Source organism: Prionailurus bengalensis, chromosome C1 (genome assembly GCF_016509475.1).
Source record: "Prionailurus bengalensis isolate Pbe53 chromosome C1, Fcat_Pben_1.1_paternal_pri, whole genome shotgun sequence".
NCBI classification, from domain to species: domain Eukaryota; kingdom Metazoa; phylum Chordata; class Mammalia; order Carnivora; family Felidae; genus Prionailurus; species Prionailurus bengalensis.
In genome coordinates this window covers 201,758,485-201,780,362 of record NC_057345.1, presented here as the reverse complement: position 1 = coordinate 201,780,362, position 21,878 = coordinate 201,758,485, and the positions used below count along the sequence as shown (strand labels likewise).

Sequence of the window (21,878 nt, the reverse complement as noted above, 5' to 3'; positions counted from 1 at the left end):
TTCTATCAACCTCCTTCCACCTGTGCCCACCAAGGCAGTGGTCACCCCTCATTCCACATGAGCCGTTTTCTTAACAGAATTTAAGAGTTAGCACACTCTTTTTATTTAAATGTGTCCTTCTCTAGATTTCTGGGTCTTTACACTTGCTGGTCTTGCTTCTATGCCATTTATTGCTCATTCAGGACCTCCTTTGCTGGCTCTACCTCCGCCAAAATTCTATATATCAAAAGGCCCAGGAATCTGTCATTGTCCCTCTTTTCTAATCTGTCTGCCTTCCTGGGCCATTCCTGAGACTTCAGATTCTACCTCTACACTGATGACTTCTACCTCCAGGCCAGACCTCTCTCTAATCTTCAGACTCATATGTTCAACTGTATACCTGGCCCTTCCAGTGACATTTCTAACAGACATCTTAAATTTACCATAATCAAAATATAACTATTAATCACTGTGGTAGGCTGAATAATGACCCCCGAAAGATCCAGGTCCTAATCCTTGGAGCCTGTTAATGTTACCTTTTATGGCAAAAGGGACTTGCAGACATGACTAATTTAAGACTCTTGAAATGAGGAGGGTATTCTGGGTCATCTGGGTGGACTTGTAATCACAAGGTTCTTATAAGAGAGATTCAGAAAGAGACAATGACAGAAGGGTAGGAGATGTGACATTGGAACAAAGAGGTGGAGTGATGTAGGAAAGAGACAGGGAATGCAGGTGTCTTCTAGAAGCTTAAAGGCAAGAAGATGGATTCTCCTCTCAAAGCCACCAGAAAGAACCAGCCCTCTGATACGTTCACTATAGACTTCTGTCTCCAGAACTATAAGAGAACACTTGTGTGTTTTAAGCCACTGAGTGTGTGGTCATTTGTTACAACAACAGTAGGAAACTAATACAGTCATGGCCACACCACATAAATCCTCCCCCCCCCCCCCCTCCGCCCTCATGCTATCCACATCTCAGTAAATGGCACACCACTAGTGTATTGTTGGCCAAAAGCTCCTGGGCTGTCCAGATTTTTCACTTGACTCACAACTTATCTGTCAGCAAGCCTGTGAGCTCTGCCTCTACATACGTCCTGACCACACAATTTTTCATGCAACCTACTGCTATAACCCTGGTAGAGACCACCATCCGTTCCTGCTTGAATCACTACATCACTTCCTGCTTGGTCGCCTGCTCCTACTGTTCTCCCTCATCAGTTTATTGTTTCACAGGAGCCAGAATGAACTTTCTGCAGGGTAAACTAGATCACATCACCCCTCACCCCTCCCTTAAAACCCTTCAATGGCTTCCCATTATACTCAGGACAAAACAGAAATCCCTTGCCATGGCTTATAAGGCCTCATCATATTGTGCCCCTCTGTGCCCCCTTATCTCCTTGTACTTCCCGCTCATCACTGCACCCTGGCCATGTTGACCTTCTTTGTGATGCACGTGCATTCCATTCCCACCTCCTGGCCTTCGCACTAGCACTCCTACCACCAACATGCTCTCTCTCCAGATCTTTGCATGGTCCCCCCCTTCTCATCATTTATGTCTCAATGTAAACACCACCTCCTTATTCACCATCCTTTCGATAAAGCAGGACCCTCAGTATCTGCAGCCAGTGGCTATTTAACCCTATTTCATCTTCCTCATAGCATTTGCCATCACCTGAAATAGTCTTATCAGTTTGGTTGTGTGCCTGCTATTGTCTCTCTGCTAGAATATAAGCTCTTGGAGGGCAGGACTCTGCCTGTCCTGCTCACTGCACTACACCTAGTGCTTGGCACATCATAGGCACATAATATTTATCTTCCGGTTGTCTGGTATGGCTTCTTTCTGACTCTACACTGCTTCTGGCCAGTAGAACTGTATCAAAGCTCTCCTTCCCAGGGGTGTGTTTCAAGAGAATTCGACTATTTGTTAAATAGCGAAGAGTTAACCAATGTAATTCCAGACATCATCTAGCAGGTATGGAATGACCCTTGGTATCTTTCATGGTGCCTTTGAAAGCACACGGTTCATTCAACATCTGCTCAATGCCTGGTGCCATGGCTACATGGTAGAGGGAGGAAAACATATTTATATTATGCCTCAACAGATGATGACTTGGGGTTTTGTCAAGCCAAGAGGTGGGAGGGGTGGAGGAGAGGTGGGCAAACGCGTTGCATGTAGGCACTGGACCATTTCCTGAACTCGTGTGGTAGCCTTCCACCTTCTATTTCTGAAGACTCGTGAAGCCTAGGCATACAGGGGCTCAGCTCTGAAAGGGAGGTTTGAAAAGAACAAATCAAACCGATACAAATCCAGCTTGCCCCAATGTGCACATCTGTGTGTAAGCATAGGGAGACCATTTTTCCAGCAGTGACGTCCTGTCTCTTTCTTGTCCTTTTCTCTCTCCCTCCCTGCCCCTCCAGGTCTCATCGTGCACGAGGGACCCTCTGTGTACCGCATCTTTAAACGGTGGCAGGCTGTCAACCAGCAGTGGAAAGTGCTGAACTATGACAGGACGAAAGACCTGGAAGATCAAAAGTCAGGAGGCAGGACAAACCCCCGGACCTCCTCATCCACCCAGGCTGATGTCCCCTCCTCCGAAGAGGAGGCTGTGGGTGCCCCCGGCCCTGAGGAAGGCCCTGCCAGGGCGGCCAGCCACCCCTCAGGCCCTCTGTCCGATCACCACTGTGCTTACACCATCCTGCACATCTTGAGTCACTTACGACCTCATGAACAGCGGGGCCCCCAGGGCGGGAGCCGGGAGCTTGTCATGAGGGTCACGACAGTGTGAGGGGAGAGACCTGGAAAGGAGGCCGTGACCATGCACAGAGGTGGGGAGGCTGGGCCAGGAAGGGGCCAAGGCCTGGCAGGCCACAGTCTGGGGAGCAGGTGTGGGGAGGCAAAGTGGCATCCCAGGGGCCGGAGCAGAGGGCAGGCAGAAGGCGGTGGGCCTCGTGGGGGCCCTGGAGGCAGGGTCAGAGCTGGAGCGAGTGAGTCGGGTGTCCAGGGCGCTTTTCGTGATTCTAATCGGTCAACCCCCATCCTCCAACAAGAGCAAGAAGAACCAGTACAAACTCAACAAGGAAGCGCAATACAGCTTGAACGTAACAAAACACAAGGACAAAAATCCCAGATGTGCCCATCCACCTGGGATTACTGCCCTCGGGTGAGGGCACCTGGGAGAAAAGGAGGCTTGGGAAGGGCGACGTGAGGTGGCGGCGGTGGTGTCCCTGTGTGCGCAAGTGGTGGGAGAAAAAATGCAAAGGGGCAAAGAGTGTGCAAAGGAAAAGCACTGTAGCCTGCCTTGTTTTCCGCTTGAGTTTGTTTCTCCCTGGGCTGTTTTTGGGGCAGTGGTGGGGAGGGAGAGGGATGGGTGTGGGCTGGCAAGGATGACAGATGGCATTTGTGGCTCCTGGGCTCGTCTGGGTGGGCAGGATTCCTGACTCAGATGGCTTTAGGGGCTCTGGGGCAAGGTGCAGGGAGGGAGATGTTGGTGTGAGCCCCCAGAGGGAGGGAGATTTCGGCTTCCTTCCAAACCGGGAACTCCCAGTTTCAGATGGGCTCAAAGAGGGTTTAGGTTGGTTTGGAGATGGGTGTCTTTTTGTGCCCTTGTTACTTTATTTTCTGGTGGTTTGGCTCAAAGATGTTTACAAGAAACACACACACACACAACTAGAGAAAAGTACAGATTTCCTGTGGGTATCTCAAGCACAGTCCTGCTGCTGTGGCTTCAGCCTTCAAAGCTGTCAATCCAGGAGCGACTTTCCCAACTACCCAACCCTGCCCATGGCCAGGACATGCTCAATGTCATGCCTTCTCCTGCTTTGGCGCATGCAGAGACCCAGGGCCCCCTAGGGCAGAGCACCTCCCACCCAGGGGCCCCCCAGGATAGCTGTTGTAGCAGATGGGAAGAAATTGGCTGGATGTGTCCCAAGGAGTGGAGTGGAGACCAATCTAAGTATTCCTTGCAACTTGGGACCCTCATCCGAGGGTGTAATCCCTCAGTGCTACATACTCCCCGGTCCCTCCCATGCAGCGAGGCAGGGCCCAGGGACCCTGTCAGGGAGCACTGTCCCTCCAGCCCAGGCTGCTGGTTCCTGGGGCCTTGCCAGCAAGGCCACTGGGGTGGTCACCTGCACAGTTTCTCATTGTCAATGCACAATGGCCGCGCCATCCATGGGTATTAAAGGGACACTGTCAAGTACTTTTTTAAACTAGTTTTTAGGGTTTTTTAAAACTCTCTGTTGTTTGTATTATTCTCTTAAAAGCTTGAAAATAAAATTTCTTTCCCTATCATTAGTGTCCTTTTCAATATGTGAGTTTTCCCTTCTTCTGCCCAGCTCTCCCTCTGTGGCATAATCTTGCCTTCCCTTCTCTCTCTCTCTCTCTCTCTCTCTCTCTCTCTTTTGTCTGTTCCACCCCTAGTGTCTTCTTTCTGGCTTCCTACAAGATGGATTCCTTCAAGATTAAAAAGAGGAACAACTCACAAACTCTCTTTAAATTTCTGCCCAGGACTCCTAGAAGCAGAGATCATTAGTGCTGGAAGAAATGTGGAGAAATTTTACCCCATCGGGTCATTTCAGAGAAGCTGAGAGAAACACAGGACAAGGAATGTGTTAAGACCTCATTCCCATGAAAGTTTTCTGTCGAACATCAGAAAAAAAGCTCCCAGGCAGGGCTCTGAGAGAGGGCTTGCATATATCACCAGGCAGCAGATAAGACCCTTCCTCCCTTCAATTTTCCCAGGCCCTTCTCACTCAGGTCAGCAACAGGCCAGGCAATGTCCTTCCTCAGTGGGAAGTGCACAGGCTTAGGAAGGTTCCTCCCCTGGTGGAGCTTACAGTCCAGCAGCTCAGAAAGGAAATAATAATTGGTGAGAGGCCAAAGCCCACATACAAGGAAAACATACAAAACAGGTGAAACCGGGGCGCCTGGGTGGCTCAGTCAGTTAAGTGTCTGACTTTGGCTCAGGTCATGATCTCACAGTTCGTGAGTTTGAGCCCCATGTCGGGCTCTGGGCTGACAGCTCGGAGCCTGGAGCCTGGTTCCGATTCTGTGTCTTCCTCTCTCTCTGCCCCTCCCCCACTCACACTCTATCTCACTCTCTCTCAAAAATTAAAAAAAAAAACATTTACAAAATTTAAAATAAAACAAGAGAAAACTGACAAAATGGTACAAGTAAAGGCGTCTATTTTTCTACGGGTTCTAGGAATGGGCCATTCAGTTTAATTCAGTATTTATGGAAAATGTAGATGTGTTAGATTATTTCCCAAAAATACTAGAATGCAACAAAATAGGCATATCATCAAAACTATAGTGGCTTTCATATCATCCTTTTTGGGTGATTCACAGGACACTTCAGAATCTTATGGTCATTCGGGGTCGTTCAGAATCTGCTGTACTGAATAAGAGGTGATTACTGAAGTTCTAATAGCATTCTGGAGTTTGTTGGGTCTTGACGATACAAGCTTCAAAAGAGCAAAGACCTTGTCTGTCTTGTTTACTGCCTCACATCCAGGATCTACAGTAGTACCTGGCACACAGTAGGTGTTTAATAAATATTCCGAATGAGTAAAACACTCTTGAAAGAGTATGGGAGTGTCTTCGGCATGCAGGAGACCAGCCTCCTACTCCGTCAGCTTACATGGTAGCTCTCAAGGTCAGTCACAGAGCAGAAAAGAAATCTCAACTTCTGACTTCTCTACCCAATGGGGTGGTAAATTCCCTGTGCCTTGGAATTCCCCGTGCCTGTACTTGTGGGTACAAAAATGAACGAATTGGGTTTTTATTTTTCATATGCATCCTTGGGGAATGAGGAGAAGTGCACCCTGATAACCAGTGACCATTGTCCCCTTTCCAATGTGCAAACCATCCTTCATACCACGAGACAAATGTCTAGATTTCAGAGAATTCACTTGCAATCATCTGCAAGTATGGCCCCATGCATGGGACAAGATACTAGCTAATGCCTAATGTTCTCAGTATGTGACAGGCACCAAATTAACTGCTGTGTATGTATCAACATACTTAGTACTCCAGCAACTGACAAAGTAGATGCCATTATTATCTTCATTTTACAGATGTGGACACTGAGGCAATGAGGTTAAGTAACTAGGCCATGATTAGACAGAATCCAATCCCAGGCAATCCACTTTATGCTACTCCTGCAGGACAGCTGACACCAATTTAAGGGAAATCTGGTTCAGCCCAGTGTCATCATGGTGGAGGTATACAAAAAAAAATGTGGAGGTTGGGGAAACTGGGCATAAATAAATATAAACTATTTCTGTTCCCTACCAAAAGCCAACCAAACAAACAAAACCTGATAAACCTGAGTGTAAGTAACAATCGATATTTGATGTTGTCCAGATAATATCCTGGCTGCATGGAAGCCTGTGTAATAGAAAGTTGGCCATATCTGGATGCTGGGGAATTCTGAAAGGACGATGGACATAATTCAACCACAATTTTATGGACAAAGAGCCAAAAAAAGATCACAGAGTACTCTCTTTCTAGGAAAGAAAAAAACAAAAGTAAAAAATTATCCTATCTGGGGACTAGGCTTTTGGTTCTGGTTCCAAATGAGTGGTGCAAAGTGACAGATTGGGGGCTCTAATCATAGTCACAAAATTTAGAAGGACCCCACAATTATGAGGCCTTGTCCCTGTCTGTCAAAGATCAAATCTGTCACTATCTTAGAGCACAGAAAATCACAGAATTTTTTAGCCTCTAGGAGATAATTTGCTGCTATTTTGATGTTTTGCCCACTGGATCCAAGGACTCCTAACAGAGGGTAGGGGCATGGCTTGCCTACAACAATAACCAATTCCTAAGAGTAATGATGTGCTTTATAAGCAGAATTCATTATATTGTGGATGTGAGAAGCCTAGGAGGCAGGGGAGAAACACATTTTGCATTATTCCTTGTCACCTTTTCTCAATTACCCTATTCCCTAGTAAGAAGCAATCAAGGGTGATTTTACCTCTTAGGGTCCGATGCTATTATAGCAGTGATGCAATGGTCCTAAAACCTCCCCTCGCCCCATCTCCATCTACCCTTATTGGCATAATGGCACGTGGGAACTGGGAAGTGCTTGGGGAGCCGTGGAAATTGGATGACACTCCAAGATGACTCTAAGTAATGTGGGTCCAGAGTGTGGACTGCACTGGATTGGTGGCCAGCTGGTTAGCTAAGCACTGGTGGTACCACAGTGAACCACAGGTCCTTCTTCATGTGGCCTCTTCTTCCTCAGTATCTCCTATCTACTCCTCACCCAGCCCACCATGGGAATAAGAGTCCCCGGGGTGAGGGCTTTCTTCCTGTCCAAGCCCCAACCCAATGAGAACTGCAGCCCTCAGTACTCTCCCTGCCCCTGGCCACTGGTCCCTGGGACAGGCCCTTCTCTTGAAATAGGTGACCTGTAATTAAGTACCAAAACACCTCCCCGTCACACTGAATTTTGTCCCAAAGTATCAGTAGATAATCAGGGAAGAGGAGGAGCCATGGTCAGGGAGTTTCTAGAAGGAAAGAAAAGCACGTCCACCCTGTGCTCATGATGTCTTCATTTGAGAGGGGAAAGTCCTGAAAATACAGCTCCATCAGTGTGCTGGTCCAAGTCTGGTGCTGTGTCCACCTGAGGCCCTGCTGGCAAGGAAAGGCATGGGACCTGGGACAGTTAGCAGCATGGCACCCCCAGGGTGTTCATGCTCCTCGGGGCGGGGGGGGGGGGGGGGTCCTCTCTGATGCAGAGGGAATCATCTGCTTCTGGATCTGTTAAATAAGGGAGCAGATACTTGGGTTCTGCTTATGATAATACTGTCCTTTTCCCCCAATCACTTTGGGGAAATAGGAAAAGGAGCTAAACATGTAGTACTTTCCATATGTCAAGACTCATTTTCAACTTTTTATGTATACTAACTAATTTAATTCCTCAAAACCACCCTGCACATTGAGAACTGCTATTACACCCATTTTTCAAGTGAGAAAACTGAGGCACAGAGAAGTTCAGTGCATTGCCCAAGGTCATGTAGCCATACACAGCCACACTGGAATTTATACCTCAGCAGTCTGGTGCCGTGCTTTGGGCTGCTAATCACCACATTATACTGCCTCTCAGGAAATGCATTTAAAAGGTTTATCTGGGGGCGCCTGGGTGGCTCAGTCGGTTAAGCATCGGACTTCAGCTCAGGTCATGATCTCGCGGTTCATGAGTTCAAGCCCTGCATCAGGCTCTGTGCTGACAGCTCAGACGTTGGAGCCTGCTTTAGATTCGGTGTCTACCCCTCCCCTGCTCACACTCTGTCTCTGTATTTCTCTCTCTTTCAAAAGTAAATAAACTTAAATTTAAAAGGTCGGGGTGCCTGGGTGGCTCAGTCGGGTGAGCGTCTGACTTTGGCTCAGGTCATGATCTCACGGTTCGTGAGTTCGAGCCCTGCATTGGGCCCTGTGCTGACAGATCAGAGCCTGGAGCCTGCTTTGGAGTCTATGTCTCCCTCTCTCTCTGCTTCTCCCCTGCTCACTCTCTGTCTCTCAAAAATAAATAAACATTAAAAAAAATTAGAAGGTTTATCCTGATTTGAGTGGCATTGAAGGAAAATGAATGAGCTCTATGCCAGCTGGGTGTAGCCCAGATGCCATCCGTGTCATGTGCCCCCCAAAGTCAGCTAATGCCAGCTCAAAGGACTCCATGCCTCAACCTATTGGAAGGTTGATGCCCTCATCAGGATTTTTAGTAACTTGGATCATAAAATTTGTTCCCGTGGCCTCCTATTCCAATTTCCAGAATCTCCTGAATTCGGAGTTTCTGTTCCATCCTAGACTTCTTCACTGAAACCCTAGGTTAAGCCCAGCCCAAATATCGGACATGATTACCCCTCCTTGGTTCTTCCTCCCACCCAAGATATTACCACTTTTAGTTGTGTATATTCCCAGCTTTACTGGGAATTTGAAGGTAACTTGAAGATTAGTCATAGAAAAAACCTGTAGCGAGAACTTGCTATATGGAAGGTTCGTACTAGGTGGACATCTCAAATATCAATCAGATACAACTATATTTAAGGATCTCACTATCTAGTTACTAGACTCTAACTCAGAATTTCTCATCAAAAGCTTTCTTCATGAAAGAGTACCTGACAAGCTTACTCTTACTAACTGTAAATAAGTAAATTAACAACATTCCATTTCCTGGGGAATTAGCATTTTTAAGAGGAGATAATTTTTTAAAGTTTACTTATTTATTCCTGAGAGAGAGAGAGAGAGAACGCACACAGGAGGGGCAAAGAAAGAGGGAGAGAGAATCCTAAGCAGGCTCCACACTGTCAGTATTGAGCCCGACTTCATGAACTGTGAGATCATGACCTGAGCCAAGATCAAGAGTCGAATTCTTAACCAACTGAGCCACCCAGGCGCCCTTGAGAGGAGATTGTTTTTAAGCAAGAGGAATAATTCTGTAAGTGGTGGAATTTCAATTCTCACTGAGCAGGTGAAGGGTTGTGTTGCATTCTTTTAGCCAAGTGGATAATAGCCATGTCTGTGCATTTGACACAAAGACACATATGCAGAAAGACAGAAATACAGAGTGTATGACAAACGCATTCTCTAAAAAGTTAACACAGAGTCAAGGCCTGTTGACTGAGCCACCCTTTGGATTTCCTCAGGAGGACTGACACCCAGGTAACAGGTGGAGATGAACAGAAGAGGAAGGTCTCTATCAGGCCCTCTGAGCTCTGGTATGTCACTTGGTTTGAGCAACCTTTTTGTGTAGAGGCTGGATTTGGTATATCACCTCCCTGTTCCAGCCAGTGGCCACTCCAAGGGGTGATTTGTTGAGAATGGGACCCTCTGCACCCTCCAACACAGGCTATTGTATCTTTCCGAAAAAGGGATGTAGTAATTCTGGAGTTGCCACCTCGCTGGGCATGCTGAGAGCCTACACCAGCCTAGTGAATCATGGTGGCATTATTGGAAGGCCTAGTCCCTCCCTCAAAAGTCTCAAGGCTGAGGCATTAACCCATGTCGTCTATCACTCCTCAAATCATTTTGGTGGACACCTGTTTCTTTTGTCCATCCTGTACCCAGAAACCTCCTTTCCACATTACCATGCTGTTTTAGTAGGGCTGAACCCCTAATACCTCTCCAGCCATAGCAGTGAGACTGTGACTCAGGCTTGGATGACCGAAGTATCTTATTTCTCTAACCATGGGGATTGGTTCAGAAATGGGCATGTGTTCAAAGCCAATCCAAGTCTTTGGGATTTTTCTATCAGAGCTAGTGGGAGATATCATTTCCCTCCACCATGGTTGTTAGGAACCTGGGAGCCTGGAAAAATGAAAAGACCCCACTTTCTGTCACAGGGAAAGCACTTAATCTTCAGAGAAAGGTCAAGCAGAGACATACAATACAAAGAGAAGGACATAAAACATCCTGACCCCTGGATCCATGACTGCGCCTGCTCTTTGACTAGATTTCCTAGGACATTTGCCTATAAACTTGATTTTTGTTTATATTAGTCTAAGCTGCATTTATGTCACTTGCAAGCAAAAAAAAAAAATCCACCATGAATACAAAGATTTCCATATATCCCATGAGAAAGTTTGGGTTAAATCCATGGCACATTGATTGAGGGGCCAAAGGAACAAGAATGGGTTGCCTCCCTTTCCTTTTGATTAGCGATCCAAGTTTGCATTATGACAGCATTTGCTCCTATTATTCTCCCCTAATTATCTTTATGAATCTGTTCAAGGTTATGCGATGATTAAATAAGAAGATAATATACACAGACATGCTTGCAGAAAGTGTTCTCTTAAACAGTATCTTTTAAAAATTCTGTTAAGATTGTTTTGGGGGAGACAGTGAAAGGACCTAAAAAGAAAAGCAAGCAGTCCTTAATCAGAACTCTGACATAAGGGCTTAGAAATGGGAAGGACCCAGTATGAGGCTGCAGGACAGAGCCAGGGTACCAGGATTTATAGAAGAAGGTAGGAGGCAAAGCTGGCAACAAGATCTTGACCCACTGGCCAAAGCCAAGGGGTATCCCATTATCCTTGGCATTGACCATGTAGATGCCATGGCCCTCCCATATGTGCCTCCTTACTGCTACTGCTCTTACTGGAATAAGAACACCCTGCTTCTGGACTTTATGAGTGGGGACCCACAGAAGCAACCAGACCCAGGTCAGAATCCCTTGCCTCATGGGCAAGTAACTTAGCTTTTCTGGTCTCTTGTTTCTCCATTTAAAAAATAGACATAATTTGTCTCTCAGGGTCTTTGTAATATCAGGGATAATGAATATAAAATTGGCAGTGAAAGAATTATTGCTATCATCATTTTATTGTTCAACAGAGTAATAGGAAAGTCGTACCATTAATATAATGTATAAGAAGCAAGGTTAAATCAAAGCAAAAATGAGTACTGTCACCAACACTGTGTCTCATTTCAGTTTTCATTCAACTATAAATAACAGATACCCAATAGCAGGAGCTTAAAACAATTAGAGGTTTATTTCTCTCCTGTAATGAGATGTCCAGAGTAGGTGGCTGCTGGCATCAGTCCAGGTGCTCAGTGATGCCACAAGTGACCCAGGCTCTTTCTGCTCTGGCATCATTAGCATGTTTATTTGTCACCCATGGCTGTAACCTCACAGTCTCAAGTGGGTGACTATAGCTCAAAGCAATAAAGAAAGGAGAAGGGGTGGCCCTGGTCACATCCTTTCTTCACATCAGGAAAGCAAAAGCTTTCACAGAACCATGTTTCTACCCCTGGATGCTTCTGTAAGTGCGTGTATGCGTGTGTGTGTGTGTGTGTGTGTGTGTGTGTGTGTACTGGACAGAAATGTATCATATAGTTACTCTTAGCTGCAGGAGAAGCTGGGAAAGTGATCTGTCCCACCCTGTGGATAAGCAGATAAATTAGTGTGCTGCCTTGGAGGGCCATTTGGTAGTATTCTATTGAATTTTAAATGCACATACCCTTCAACCCAGGGATTCTATTTCTTTGGAATTCTCCTAGAGAGTAGCAGATGTTGCCTTCTCAAGGAGCTTGGGAAATGAGGATCAGAGTTATATCATTGTAATAATGTAACAAATCAGAAAAAAAACTAAATGTCTATCAATATGGGAGTGACGGAGTGTGAGATACTCCAGCTGCATCAGAGAGAATGTCATAGACCTTGAAGGACTGACAGGGACAGAGTCCAAAGCCATGTTGTTAACCAGAAAATATAATCTGCAAGGCGACAGATACAACAATCACATATGTGTAGATGAACCAAAAAAAGAACATCACCCTTATTTCAATTTAAAAATGCCATATTCCAAAAGAGTATGGAAGGGATGCCACCAAACTGATTAGAGTCATTTGTTTGTGGGAGAGGATGAGGCTGGGGAACGTGAAGAGCAAACTTTCCCTCCATTTGTGTTGTTCCCATTTTTATAATAGGGATGAGTTCATGTAATACTTGTGTAATTTTTTAACTTATGGTACACATTGTGAAATTTCAAGTAACCACTGAAAACAAAGATCGGAAGCTTCTAGAAAACAGGTGCCTTGTCACTGGAGGAAATTCTTGCTTGTCTTTCCTGAGAACTTTGCTTTGGAGGAGGGGCTGCCCCTGCAGGGGTGTGGGGTAGAGGAGTCCCTGGGGCTTCCAAGTTTCTGTGTTTCTATGGTTCTATGATAAGGAAAGTCTGAGAGCAAGGAAATTTGCAATTGAGAGTTTATTTATTGATCCAATGGAGGCCAAGGGAAGGAAGGAGGATCTCAAGCTGAGTTCAGGAGTGGCCTCCCCCAACCTCACTTTGGCCATGGGCCTCCAGACCAGAGGTTTTCTGGAGAGGCCTCTGCAGCTCCCAGAGGTCTTGAGCCCTTACTGCCAGCACACATGCGTGAGAAGAGCCTGCCTGGCTGAGAGGCACTGAGTGCATCTAACCAGGCGACTTGGAGAGTGGCCTCCTGCCGGCCTAGCCATGTGTGCCCAAACGAAGCTGCAGACAAAGCTGGCCAGCAGAACCAGCATCATCCAGGCTGTTGGTGGTTGGTTCTTTCCCTTTCTCTCTCCTACTTCTCTATTCCCACCTTCCTAATCCTCCCCAGCCAAGAGTTTTCAAGAAGCAGCCAAACTATGCCCTCTAATAGCACATGATGGCGGACAGAATGTATGATGCCAGAGCCCCTTTTTCATGCCCACTCCAGGTTCCAGCCCTTGGGAGCCACTGGGCTCTGTTAACAGGAGCCAGCCAGTCCTCTGCCCTGGAGACATGTCAGCTGGGGATCGTCACAGAAGGCTCCCACCTGTCCAGCCAAATGCCTAAAGCCTCCCGGGTGCCAGTCCTGGCCTCAGAGCCTGCCAGATGTGACTTGGGAAAGTCAGTCAAGGAGACTGACAATGTGGAGAAACTGGAAACAAACCAGGTAAGGGCTGCTTCCTGGGGTCTGAGGCAGATGGAGACCCTAGGGAATCAGGCAGAGAAAACCAACGAACATCAAATAAACAAAGAGTTCTCCAGCAGCAACACCACCAAGAAGGGGAGACACAACAAATGAGGCATGTTCATTTTGTATGTAGTCGAACATTTTCATAATAAAATTATAAAATTTTCATAATTAACAAAATAGCCCTCATCACAGCACCCTTCTGTGCCCTTGATTTATACAGTCTCTCTGGCCTGGAAGGCCCTTCCTCTCATACTCTTTGGGCATGATTCCTACAGATCGCACATGGCCCAGGCCGAATGCTGCTTTCTGTAGGAAGCCTCTCCTGCTGCCTCTGCTTTCCTTTCCCACCCATGGGAATCAACCATGGCATCCTCTGGGTTCTTATTTCATTTTGTGTGTACCATTCTGAGAGCAGCTACTCCATTCTTGCTTAGAAAACAGTGATCTGAATGCTAATCCCATCAGCCACCCTGAGAGTGCCTTAAAGGCAGGGATTCTGATGCATTAATCTCTCTACCCTCAGCACCTTCTGCGTGCTGTAGGACAATGGGAACTGATCATTGAATAGATAGATCAATCATTTATTCATTTCATAGACCTTTATGGTGCCTCTGAACGTAACAGGCATTGTGCTAGGCAGTGATGTTAACAAGACAAATAAGACAGTGAACCCATTGGCCTCCTGGAGTCCCGGTCTGGGAGGAGAAGACAGCCATGTAAGAAATAATTATAGTGAAGAGTATCGGTGCAACCACGAAAAGTGTGTACAAAATGGAGAGGAGGGTGTGAGGGAGAGAAGGCTCAATACTACCTGAGTGAGGTTAGGAAAGTCTTCAAGAAGAGAGGAGATACTAACTTGGTACGTTAGTTCAGGTCCATGAAAAAAGAGGGTTAGAGAGTCACAGGGTTCATTGGTGCAGGGAGCAGAGGAAGGTCTGAGGAAGAGCCCTCAGACCACGGTGCAGGCTTAGCACCCGTGGAAAAAGGAGGAAAGAGTAGAGTCTCCTTCTGGGTAGTTCCAAGAAAGGTTTGGCCAGACCACTGGAGGAATCTCATATCTCGTTGGATGGGGCTGCCTTGGTGACCCACCGTGCCCAGCCATTGGCTGGGAGCAGCCCATAGGAATCATGGTCTTGGCATGAATGGGGTAGCAGACCCAGGAGGGCGGCTTCAGGGGGCATTTCAGTCATGCTCCCTGCCACAGGACACATGACTGACACATTTTCTTTATATTTAAGTGTCGGTAGGCATAGACCAAGGAAATGTGGGAGAAGACAAAAGGGAAAATGCTCCAGGATAATGGATCTGCACAAGCAAAGACACCAAAGGATGAAACAGTGCGGCTCATCAGTGGTCTGTGCCAGTTGGGCATGAATGCAGCATCAGCTGGGGTGTGGGGAGGGAGAGCTAGCAGGAGGTGAGGTCAGCTGGGTGGCAGCAGTTCCCTCATGCGGGTGCCTCATGTGAGCAATGGGGAGTCACGGAAGATCAGGGGGTATCAGAGCAGACCGGGGCTTGCAAAGAGGCTCTGGCCGCCACTTGCAGGAGAGTGCAGCAGAGGCAGGCCGGAGAGGAGGCCCTGGCGGTCGGGCGTGACGTACTAAGTGATGTACCAAGGACGGGTGGAAAAGGAGAGGAAAAGAGGGATGAATGAATGGAAGGGTGGATGAATGTAGGAACCAATGAGTGAACATAAGCAGTCAGGTGCAAGCCAGCTGTCCCTCTCTCACGGACAGCTCCACTGTCTTCAAATCCCTGAATTCTGCTCTGTGTGGAGATGGAAATGGAGCAGCTACTCTAATTCCTTCCCACTGAATGGTCTCTATTAGGTGAAAATATGCCCTGATATATTATCATGGAGACAAAGTCTCTCCCTAGCGTCCTGCTCTGTGGAAACGCGTGAACACTTGCCCCCCACCCCAGGCTAGTCTAGGCAGGTGGGCATGCGACTCCCCTCCCCGCTGAAGCACGAATCCCCCAGGAGGCGAGTCCATCCTTCTTCGCTCCATTCATTTTCAGGGCCAGATGGCGTTCGCCTCATTGACTTTCACTGCTGATGTAGTCTTGTTTGCTGGCTTCTCACAGGTTGCTTCAGTGCATTTATTTCCATCCATTCTTCCACTTGCCCCACTTTTGCTGTCTGTGTCACGTTATCATGATGGCAGGGAGACAACTGGAGCTCTCAGCAGGTAGACGTTTTCAGGGAGCAGGCCAAATCCAGCTTCCACAGCTGATCACCCCACCCCCCACCTCCTGGCTCCGGGAAAACATGGTGATGGGGGCCCTGAGAACAGTAGATTCAGTTTGTTTGTTTGTTTGTTTTTAATTTTTTTAACGTTTATTTATTTTTGAGACAGAGAGAGAGCATGAATGGGGGGAGGGTCAGAGAGAGAGAGAGAGAGAGACACAGAATCTGAAACAGGCTCCAGGCTCTGAGCTGTCAGCACAGAGCCCGACGCAGGCTCGAACTCACATACCGCGAGATCGTGACCTGAGCCGAAGTCGGACGCTTAACCGACTGAGCCACCCAGGCGCCCCATGTTTGTTTGTTTTTAAAAACATCGCTGAGTAAGCAAGATGACAAGGCCCCCAATAACAGCCATGAGCAAAAGGATGATTTCTACTCCAATCTACCTCCATCTTTCCGACCTCTGTTACCATTTTGCATAAAACTAAGTCTAAAAAGCAACTTCAAAGACATTCCCCATCCAGGTGCTCTGTTTGGTCCCCGCAAGGACAATCAGCTGGGACGTGGAATCTCTAGGCCTCAAGTGCCTTCTCCCAAATGAAAAGGCTCCATCTTCTTTCTAGTCAAACAACAGTCAAAAAAACATCCTCTCCCACCTTGAAAACCCAGGTATACTTCCTGCTAGAAGCCACGTTTCCAGCTGTCCCTGTTACTTTCTGCCTTCTGTCCAGTTGTGGTTAGTTGTTGACTTGCCTTGGTCTGAGTTCCCTTACATATGAGGTGTTTCTGTTCTATCATTTTCACCAACTCTCACATCCTCAAGAGTGAGAAAGAAGCGCCTACCCTCCTTTAGCATCTCCAAGAGTCTGGAGAAGAGCAGGCATAGAGACCTGTGATTCAGTGGTGTTGGTGTCTGTGACTTCACAAGGCCTGGTTTCTAGTTCTCCTCTAGCTGTGCTCTGAGTTCTCAGGCCAGCATTGACCCTGTCTACTCAATGGAAAGACCAGCTTCTGGTCACCCACATGCCCTTCCAGGGCTTGAGTACAATGCATGTGACTGGTGAAGAGCTCTGAGATCTTAAGAAGAAATAGGACAGAGAGACTCATGGTCATTTCAGAAACTGAGTTACACTGAAAAAAAAAAATCCTGCCTTACATTTTTCATTAATTTCCATCATTCTTGTATACCCTGGTCCTAATTTGGCTCTGCCACTTGCCTTTCTCGGCCTTTCTCTCTGCAAGTATTTATGACATCATAGAACCACTTCACATTTGAATTTAATTGACTCTCAGTGTATTGTTAAAAATCTTTTACTGACTAGCACGTGGCTCCCTGGGCCCTGACTCTGCACTTTGGTGGTGATGGTGGTGGTGGTGGTGGGAGTGGTGGCAGTGGTGGTGCATTATGTGTGGTGTGTATGTGTGTGTGTGTATTACAAAGAAACAATCCAGCAAATGCCAACTGGCAGCCTCTCTGGATCAATAATATTAACGATTTCAGAGACTTCCGAGGAGCTACTGCCAACTCTTTTGGCTTTTTTCAGTACCATTATCACTATTACAAGGACACCCTAAGGCCTTTTTACTTAAAGACATGACAAAATGCCCCAAGTGAGAGTACTGTTGATTTCTGTCTCCAAGGCCTGTAAGCTCAATGCTTCTTAGAGGGGTGAATGGCTGGGGTAGGCCTGACCTTAATTTGTGGTCACAGATTCAGAGGAAGGGATGGCATGGTCTTCTGAGAGCTCATTTTTTTGATAGTGTCCATGTAACCACTTATTCTGCCTCATCCTGAGAATTTCCACTTGCCTTTATGAAGACATGCTTAAAAAGACCCAGGGGTTCACTGGCCAAAAAGGTAGTGTTTAAATGCCCATTCTGGTTCCACACTCTGCTCTGCCATTTACTGGGTGTGTGTTCTTCTCAAGGCCCTCCATTCCTTGGTGCCTTGTTGCCTGTTGCATGGGGTGTGGGAGTGGGAGGGCCTAATGATGAATGACAGCTGAGAAATCTGAAGAAATCATCTGTTCATTCATCCATTTGACACACGTTTCTTGAGGGCCTACTCTGAGTCAGACATTTTTCTAGGCTCCAGACTGATGCTATGCAGCAGAAATTGAATGTGAGCCATATATGTAATTTTATTCTATTTTTAAAAAATTTATGTATTTAAATTCAGGTTAGTTAACATACCGTGTAGCATTGGTTTCAGGAGTTGAACCCAGTGATTCATCACTTCCATATAACACCTAGTGCTCATCCCAGCAAGTGCCCTCTTTAATGCCCATCACCCATTTAGTCCATTCTCCCACCCACTCCCTCTCAGCAACCCTCAGTTTGTTCTCTGTATTTAAGAGTCTCTTGTGGTCTTCTTCCCTTTCTGTTTTCATCTTATTTTTCCTTTCCTTCCCATTATGTTCATCTGTTTTGTTTCTTAAATTCTACAGATGAGTGAGATCATATATTTGTCTTTCTCTAACTTATTTCACCTAGCATAATACACTCTAGTTCCATTCACATTGATGCAAATGGCAAGATTTCATTCTCTTTGATTGCCGAGTAATACTCCTTTGTATATACATACCACATCTTCTTTATCTATTCATCAGTTGATGGACATTTGAGTTCTTTCCATAATTTGGCTATTGTTGATAGTGCTGCTATTAACATTGGGGTGCATGTGCCCCTTCAAATCAACATTTTTGTATCCTTTGGATAAATATCTAGTAGTGCAATCGTTGGGTCGTGGGGTAGTTCTACTTTTAATTTTTTGAGGAATCTCCACACTGTTTTCTAGAGTGGCTGCACCAGTTTGCATTCCCACCAACAGTGCCCAAGTGTTATCCTTCCTCCACACCCTCACCAACATCTGTTTTTTTCCTGAGTTGTTAATTTTAGCCATTCTGACAGGTGTGACGTGGTATCTCATTGCAGTTTTGGTGTGTATTTCCCTGATGATGAGTGAGGTTGAGCATCTTTTCATGCATCTGTTGGCCATCTGGATGTCTTCTTTGGAAAAGTCTCTATTCATGTCTTCTGCCCATTTCTTCACTGGATAATTTATTTTTTGGGCATTGAGTTTGATAAATTCTTCATAGATTTTTTATACTAACCCTTTATCTGATATGGCAATTGCAAATATCTTTTCCCATTCCGTCAGTTGCCTTTTAGTTCTGTTGATTATTTCCTTTGCTGTGCAAAGCTTTTCATCTTGAGGAGGTCCCAATCTTTCATTTTTTTGCTTTTGTTTCCCTTGGCACATAACTAATTTTAAACTTTCTAGTAGCCATATGAAAAGAGTTAGAGGAAACAGGTAAAATTAATTTTAATGATATGTTTTAGTTAACTCACTAGAGCCAAGGTATTAGCCTTTCAACATGTAATCAATATACAAAGTACTAATGAGATATTTTATGTTCTCATTTTCATCCTGACACTTGAAATCCAGTAGGTGTCTTACTCTTGTGGCACACCTCAGATGATGGCCACATAGGCTTTGACACTGAAGACCTGCACTTGGACAGAATTGTGGCTAACATTCATTGGGTTCTTGTTAGAAGACAGACATGGGACTAAGTACCTCCCATGCACTAAATAATTCCATCCTACAACACAGCTCATAGGTACTGTGTCACAGAGATGATCAAATGGAGGCCCAGAAACTATAAGTTGCTCCAAACCATATGGCTCCTGAGTGCTGAGCCAAGGAACCTGGTCCCTCTGACTCCATGTACTTGGGCATGTATTTACTATTTCATTTACTGTGTCCCTTTGGGACAGTTAGCCCATCTGAATCTGTTAACAGCATGTGGTTGCCTTTAGCTCTCAGGGCCATTGTGAGGGATAAAAGAAAACTATTGAAAAGTGGTATGAATCGCTTGCTCTCTCTCACTCATGATACCAAGAACAGTCAATGCCCTTTGATTCCTCCAATTTAGATTAAAGCCATCATAAGCTAATAGGCTGCAATTCAGTGTCAGCCTTTTGGGGTCCTCTTGGTCCCTGTGACTTACGGAGTTCTAAAAGAACATGTTCCTGGCTCCACAGCCACCCCTGTGTGCCATGCAGGGCCTGGTGGAGCGCTGGGCCTCCCCCAGTGGTTGGTTCACACTGAAGCTGACCCGAGCGAACACCACAGGACACCATCCTCCACTGTGGATTTTTGAAGCCAAGCTCAGGGGCAGCATGTGAACTTAAAAATTTTAAACTTTTGAGCCCACAGTTAAAAAATCACATTAAAAACTTTTCACACAAAACCCTAGATTTCTAGTTTGTCTCAGAAAAAAATATGACAGTCCATATTCCCACATGACTATCGCTGAGTAGCAGCTGTCCCTTTCAGAAGGGGCATGTGCCATCATTGGCCACCGTCGTCACCACTCCCTCCCACCACCAATCCCTGGCCCTGAAGAAGATTAGAGTTTTCATTTATCATCACACGTTTGCCATCGCTCTGACTGGAGATCTCTCCTTCTGTCTGTATCCATGTCCCTGCAAGCCAGACCACACACGGGCAGGTTGTGTGTTTCCTAAGACTTACAGTTTTACCCTTTTACCCCCCCCACCCCACCCCAGCACCTTGCAACACCTGCCTGGTCCCAGGGTCTAGACCTTCAGCCACACACACAGCCACTCTCCTCTCCAAAGGCGATGTGCCAGGGTCAATTCAAGCATCCATCCCTGCAGAACCTGCGAAACCCAAGCTTCTTGCCAGTCTTCGAAATACTGAGCATTTGCTCCGTTCTCCAGCGATGCAATTTGAATATGTGAACACACTGCTGAGGAGGCTGACCTTAAAAACCACAGTGGCCCGTTTCTCCTTTGCTGGGAGCTGGGGAAACAGCCGCACTGCCTCATCGAGTTGTCTTCCTAAGAAGACCATGCAGTGAAGGGGCTGAGAGCACAGAGTTGGGAGCCAGGCTACCCGAACCAAACCTGGCTTCCACCCCTCACTACCTGTGTGAACGTGGTGTCCCTGCGCCTCATCCTCCCATGTGGGAATACTGAAGCATACAGGTGCTTCCATCAGTACCTGGTGCAGCTGGGGTTGGCGGGTGCCAGCATTCTGACAATGCAGACCAGCTTCCCAGCAGGTCACACCGCGGTACCATTTCATCTGACTGCCACACAGGAGGCATAGCAAAATCCTTATTGTCTTCTCCGTTAGCACCACCGCCACAGACGCCAACTGCGGGAAAGGCTTCTTTTATTTTTATTTATTTATTTCTCTATCTAGCTATTTATTTTTGAGTTTATTTATTTATTTTGAGAGGGAGAGAGAGAGAGAGAGAGAGAGAGAGAGAGAGAGAGAGAGATAGCATGCAAGCAGGGGAGGGGCAGAGACAGGGAGAATCCCAAACAGGCTCCACACGGTCAGCACGAGAGCCCGATGTGGGACTTGATCCCGCCAAACTGTGAGATCATGACATGAGTCAAAACCATGAGTCAGATGCTTAGCCAACTTAGCCACCCAGGTGCCCCAAAGACTTATTTTAGAGAGTCTGATTTCATAGCAGGGACTAAGGCACTTCATTGCCTTTCCACACCACTAAATATTCATGATAATCAGCAAGGAAACAGACCCAACAAAACAGTCCCTGTTTCCTCCCCATAGTGCTTAACAAAGAGTGAGATGTGTACCCCAGAGTAGAGACATCCAGACCCTTTGCACAAATGACAAGGCCCAAGCCTGTTCCCATGTGCGGACATGCACAAGGCAGTGGCCTGGCTCCCTGCCTAACTGCACCCTCACAGTTCAGGGACATCAGGGAAGGAAGGGCTGGGCAAGGGTGTTCTCCCACACACAAACTCTGGAAGGAGAAAAGAGGGATTCTTCTCTGCAGACAAAACACAAATGCCAACACAAAGGGCAGGATAAGTGTAGTAAGTGACCAAGGTCAACTGGGCCCCAGTGAGCAGGTTGCAGAGAGCGTTCAGGAAGCCTGGGGACCTGGGTCCAGGCACACCAGTGCCACCAACTACCTGAGTGACCTCAGTCAGGCAAACTCTCCACCCTTCTCAGGCTCCTCAGCCAGGGAGGGGACAGACCAGGTGTCCTCTACTGTTCCTTCTGGCTGTGACACTCTGTGCCCATTCCTTGGCCTCGTGGCCACACTTGTGTGTTCTGTCCACCTCAGTCCTGTCAGAGGTACGCTGTTATCTCCCAAACTCGCCATGGGCTGGATCTATAAGATCCAGGCTCTGAATGAGGCACTTCTTCAAATCCCAGACCTGAATTGGGCTCAAGAGAAGCTTTTCTTCCATAGTGGTAGCTTCCATGCTG

General features: G+C 46.6%; 1 protein-coding gene across 1 annotated transcript in view; it reads left to right on the top strand.

The window, feature by feature from the left end:
* MARCHF4 (membrane associated ring-CH-type finger 4) overlaps positions 1–4,269 on the top strand; it is a 108,429-nt gene extending 104,160 nt beyond the window's left edge. Inside the window, exon 4 of the mRNA XM_043577763.1 lies at positions 2,400–4,269. Coding sequence (XP_043433698.1) covers positions 2,400–2,767 — 368 coding nt within the window. The 3' untranslated portion in view covers positions 2,768–4,269. The remainder of the gene's footprint in view (positions 1–2,399) is intronic.
* The last annotated feature ends 17,609 nt before the right edge of the window (positions 4,270–21,878 follow it).